A 6,000-nucleotide genomic window follows, 5' to 3' on the forward strand; every position below is an offset into this window, starting at 1 on the left:
TGGACAAATGATTGGTTTTGAATATTTTGTCTTATGTGGCACACCTAGAATTGCTTCAATTTAGTTTATTTTATATAGTAGAGATTCTATACCGTAGAGGCGCATATTCAACGCATGGAAATAATGTATAAGAATTATGCTAATTAGAATCTTTAGTACTCGTTAAGTAACTTACATTTGGTGTTAAATTTTTAAATGATTACTATAATCCAGTATATACAAAACAATGTATATATACTGAACGTTGCAAATTGTTATAAAATAATGACTATGGCAGATGGATGGAATCTTGCGGTCTTTTTATAAAATATATTCAAATTTCAACAAAACGTTTTAAATACTGACGTATCTGTTTCGTTTTGGAGTTTACCAATAATACATTGTCGCATATGTTTGGATATGGTACATGGTGGAGTAAAACGGATCACGGGCTATCGATCCCACTGGCCACTGGGGCCGCGGTGGCAGCCTAGCTAGCTGTTTTTGGCCTCTAAGGATCTTAAGAGACAACTCGGGGTTTGATCGAAGATTACGAAAATAACCATTTAGGATATTTTGTATTTTAGTGTTATATAATAGACCAACGCCAAGATTTTCCTCTATGTCTAGCATCTGAGATGGCTACAAACTTCAAGCCACACTTACCAATTATCGGTACGTTCAAAAAAACCTAGATTCATTGCAGATATGATCACTCTCTCATCATTAAAATTAACTTTCATTTCATATTATGCCAAGGGAATTCGAACTATAATGAAACAATGTTGTTGCAGACATCAGTCCTTTACTTGTCAAATGCGATGATCCCGACATGATGGACGATACTGGCGTGGCGGAGGTTGTCCGAAAACTAGACCGGGCTTGTCGGGACGTCGGATTCTTCTACGTGGTAACTAAAAAGTTAATTTGAATTTACCTTTTTCTTGTGGTTTATGAAAATGTTCTGCATGGTTTGATGATTTGGACGACTGGTGACTGTGGTGGAGCAGATTGGTCATGGAATTTCGGAGAGTCTTATGAGGAAGGTGAAAGAGATGACACATCGATTCTTCGAGCTTCCATATGAGGAGAAACTTAAGATCAAGATTACTCCAGCAGCTGGATATAGGTTTGTTTTCAAATATCTGAAAAAGTGATCTAAAACGTGTATCACGTTTTAATTACAACGCATCTATTTTGTTCACAACGATAGACACAATATATACTTTATCGGCGATGCATTACTTAATGAGAGTTTGGTGGCATTTCCAACAGTACAAGAGACCAGGAACAAGACACAACTTCATATTCGTTTGAAAATAAAGATACATCATATTAAAACAGAAAACCAAAAATTGTATGCTTTAATACGTTCGTAGCTGTTGTTTTTTGTGGAGGATCATTAATGGTGTTGAGTTACACAGAGGATATCAGAAAATTGGAGTGAACTATACGAGCGGGAAACAAGATTTCCACGAAGCAATTGATGTAAGTGGTGTCCAACGTACTAGCCAATGTGTTAATAAACAATTTTGATCTATCAAGCAGTTGTGATTCTACTAATATGTATTTATGGGCAGTGTTACAGAGAGTTCAAGCAAGGAAAGTATGGGGAAACTGGAAAGGTCTTGGAAGGGTTAAACCAGTGGTAAGTATATTTTTGCATTTACCTTTGTGTTGGTAAAAAAATAAACGAAAGGGACAGACGAAATTTTACCAGCTTTAATTGAATACTAGATTGTAATAGGTGAGATTATCCCTAAAAATTAAAATTAAAATTAAATTCAAATAAAAATAAAAATATTTAATTTTAGTTGTTCCCATATTTAAATTTTAAATTTTGATGAAAATGTTATATTTTTTTAAGTTAAGATTGTCGCATTTAAAAATATAATAATTTTAGTTTGTATTTTTCATTTTTAAACACAAACTGATTTAATATTTATATATATATTTAATAATAATTATGAATTTAATTGGTTATTTAAAAAATATTTTTTTAAAAAATTATAAGATTAAATAATTAAAATTTGAGTGGCACAAATCGTAAACCACACGTATACGTAATGTTATTACAAATGATGATTATGTTTTAATAAGATAGATAGTTATAAAATATTTTTAACAATCTTTGATACATACATATGAATAATGGCTTAGTCAAATTATTAGAATATACTGAATGGCCAAAACATTTAAACTGAGTAGAGTTAGTCAAATGATAGGATATGAAACATTTTAACTGAATAAAGTTAGTCAAATAATAGAATTGTGAAAAATTAAAACACCAAAATTTTGGTTTTCATAGATTAATGGTGTTTCAAGTTGTATTTAAAATGAAAATAAAGCTCATACTAAAAATTGAAATCATTTCTGAAACCTTGAACACTTGATAAATGTTATAAATATATAATGGCAAAAGAAAATCACGATTTTTTTAATATGTCAAAATATTAAAAAAATGTCATACCATTTTAACTGATTACATTAGCTTTGTCTTTCTTTGAACTATATTTCTCTTTGTGACCTTTTTGTGACGTTTTATTTGAAGGCCAGATAATTCTCAAGAGTACAAAGGGTTGATGGATGAGTATATTAAGTTATGCACAGGTGTGTATTCGTCTATTTTATCCATTTCGTATTATTGTGTGTATGTTTGTTTCCAACTTAATTAGAGATTATTTCATGGTTTCAAGATCTCTCTAGAAACATCCTAAGAGGAATCTCCTTAGCTCTTGGTGGATCACCTTATGAATTTGAGGGAGAAATGGTTGGGGATCCTTTTTGGGTGATGCGTATAATTGGTTATCCAGGTGTAAACCAAGAAAATGTTATCGGATGGTAATAAACTTTTTATCATTATTGTTTTACCACGGATACATTTCTTTTTGATTAACTCTATTAGGTGGTAAACGGATGATAATTCGTCTCTTTTTTTTGTTTACAAAATTCCAGTGGAGCTCACACTGACTATGGTAAGTAAGTTTCAACTCATACTTAAGATACTGAATATATATCATCATATATTTTTTGTATCATAGCTGGTTTGGTTTTATGAAAATCCGTGATTTGTAGGCTTGTTGACGCTTATAAATCAAGACGATGATAAAACTGCTCTTCAGGTATATATTATTACCATGATCTTCTCTGATTTTATTGCTTAGAAAAATGGCTTTAGATTTTATTTTGTCTCGGAAAAGGTGAAAAACTTGGCTGGTGATTGGGTATCAGCTATTCCAATCCCTGGATCATTTATTTGTAACATTGGTGACATGTTAAAGGTTTTGTTTGTTCTCTCTCTCTTTCTCTCTTTTCGTTTTGACAATTCTTGAAAACATTTGGGAATCATATATGCAGATACTTTCAAATGGAGTATACGAATCCACACTTCATAGAGTGATCAATAATGCTCCTCTATACCGTGTATGCATTGCTTTCTTTTACGAGGTGCAATAAACTTGTATAACAGTTAATTTTTGTGTATTTCTCAACTCGGATTTTGAATCATTTATCTTGTTCGAACAGACTAACTTTGACGCGATGGTTGAGCCACTGGAAATCTTCAAAGAGAAGTATCCAGGAGATAAAAGATCTCAGGTTCCCAAAAGAGTTGTATATGGAGAGCATCTCGTTAACAAAGTCCAAACCACCTTCGCAAATTTATTGGAATACAGTTAATTTGATTGGTTTTCTTTTCGGGCTGGATTTCGGATTCTAATAAATAATGTAGAGAAGTACCCATTTGAAAATGTTCTTATTTCATTAATTAAACTTTGTTTTTTTCTTGTCTTTTTCAGTTGCATTTATGAAATATCCTAAAACGAACAAAACTGACTAATTTATTACTTGTCTTTTCAGTTACATTAATGAAATACTAGTCTCTGAGCCGCGCGCCAGCGCAGGTTTGAATTTTTGGTTTTTGGTTATTTATTTAACTAAATAATGTATTTGTAATATGTGATGTATTATATTCACCAAGTAAATAAATTTTTTGGCATCTTAAACCATCTATTTACCAATATGTTGGTAAATAGATACGTTAAATATGATGTATTTTTAGGTACGTAATAAGCTAAAAATATGATGCATGGTTCAATACGTAATAAGCTACGTTAAATATGATGTATTTTTAGGTTCATTTAATGACATTAAGTTTTAATTTGATTAAGGAAAACTCATTAATTTAACTAGAAAAAACAAGCATTAAAATAGGTAGGTTTATTTAATGACATTAAGTTTAAATTTGATTAAGGAAAACTCATTAATTTAACTGGAAAAGACAAGCATTAAAATATGTAGTTTAATTTAATTCTTAGTGGCATGAAAGTGTAAATAAGTTAGAAATTTAGGGGTATTTTTTAAAAGGTACTTCTCTTTTAATAATAGAGATGCTTAAATGAATTTAAATTTCCTATTTTATTGTTTGTCTTTTTCAGTTACCTTAATGAAATATCCTTAAATAAATTTGGACATAATGTCATTTAATCAACCAAAAAAACTCATGAGTTATCCTTACGTGCATAATTTTAATAATGCAAATTTTTAAAAACGTGCATCATTAAAATGTTACCTAAAACATGCAGCATTAATATATAACATGCATCAATAAAACTAGAATTTGACTCACACAATTGTATGGATATTATTTTCAGTCGATTAAATTTAAAAATAATTATTTATTCAAAAAATATTTAAGAATGGCTATGAATTTAAACTTTCTATTTTATTGTTTGTCTTTTTCAGTTACCTTAATGAATTATCCATAAATAAATTTGAACATAATGTCATTTAATCAACCAAAAAAACTCATGAGTTATCCTTACGTGCATAATTTTAATAATGGAAAATTTTAAAAACGTGCATCATTAAAATGTTACCTAAAACATGCAGCACTAATATATAACTTGCATCAATAAAACTAGAATTTGACTCACACAATTGTACGGATATTATTTTCAGTTGATTAAATTTAAAAATAATTATTTATTCAAAAAATATTTAACAATGACTATGTTTTTAAAAATTATATGGTATTATTTGCTCATAATTCATTTTTTATTTGATAAATTGTTAGAAAAATGTTTTTAGCATAATATAACTCAGTTGTCATTTGTTAAATTTATGGTTTTTATTTATATTTTTTATTATTTAATTATAATATTTTCATTTTATATTTGAAAGATAAATGAATTTTCTTTCAAACAATATTTTTATAAATGTATTTTTTAAAAAATAATCAATTAAAATTGTTATTATCATTGAATATCATTATTTTTGACATAATTTGAGTTTTCGTTTACATCAAAACTTATCATATTTTAGGATAATTATAATTTAAAATGTAATTTTCATATTTTTCACACAAATTCTAAAAATATTTTTTAAATATTTTGTTATAATTGTTAAAAAAATATTGAGTTGCATTTCAAATAAAAAGGTAAAGATATTAAAAATATTCTAATTAAAATATGTAAAATTTAATATAGTTTTAAGGAAATGGTCAAAATAAAAAAAAAATTACACATAAAATAATCATGATTTTTGTTAACTGGGCGGATCATTATTTATATGATATCGCACACGAAAGAAAATTTTTTGTTTTTAAAATTATCTAATTAACTCTATACTCATTTTTTATATTTTTTATATGATATCACACATTCGTAAAAAAATAGATAGTTTAAGATGCAAAAAAAAAATATTTACTTAATGAATATAATATGAACGAATATTACAAATACATCATTTAATAAAATAAATAATCAAAAACTGAAAATTCATACTCGCGCTGGCGCGCTGGTCAGGGTCTAGTAATTTGTTACAAAATATATCTATGTATTATGTTTACTAAATATCTCCCCTGATCATACACATATATAAAAATTTATAAATATTTAATTTATAAATTATCTTAAACGATTAATATTTTGTTTTTTAAATTAATAATTTGTAAGATTTTATGTATGTTATATGTATTAAAGTAACTCTACTTCATAGTAAGTTTCATCATCAATACTATTT

At 27.6% G+C, this 6,000-nt stretch overlaps 1 protein-coding gene across 4 annotated transcripts; it reads left to right on the forward strand.

The window, feature by feature from the left end:
• The first annotated feature begins 399 nt into the window (after positions 1 to 399).
• On the forward strand, positions 400 to 3,768 carry LOC106417677 (probable 2-oxoglutarate-dependent dioxygenase At3g49630). 4 transcript variants are annotated; one of them, XM_013858454.3, is made up of 12 exons: positions 400 to 654; positions 774 to 889; positions 990 to 1,108; positions 1,404 to 1,467; positions 1,560 to 1,627; positions 2,531 to 2,589; positions 2,676 to 2,820; positions 2,935 to 2,954; positions 3,055 to 3,101; positions 3,180 to 3,260; positions 3,337 to 3,426; positions 3,505 to 3,768. In XM_013858454.3, exons 1-12 carry the CDS (start codon positions 618 to 620, stop codon positions 3,655 to 3,657), a joined length of 999 nt encoding a protein of 332 aa, XP_013713908.1. In that variant the 5' UTR covers positions 400 to 617; the 3' UTR covers positions 3,658 to 3,768. The 4 variants fall into 4 exon arrangements, with proteins under 4 accessions (XP_013713908.1, XP_013713909.1, XP_013713910.1 ...); XM_013858455.3 differs by having other exon boundaries at positions 3,337 to 3,402; XM_013858456.3 differs by lacking the exon at positions 3,180 to 3,260.
• Positions 3,769 to 6,000: the final 2,232 nt, after the last annotated feature.

This window comes from Brassica napus, chromosome C8 (genome assembly GCF_020379485.1).
Source record: "Brassica napus cultivar Da-Ae chromosome C8, Da-Ae, whole genome shotgun sequence".
In the NCBI taxonomy this organism is placed as follows: Eukaryota; Viridiplantae; Streptophyta; class Magnoliopsida; order Brassicales; family Brassicaceae; genus Brassica; species Brassica napus.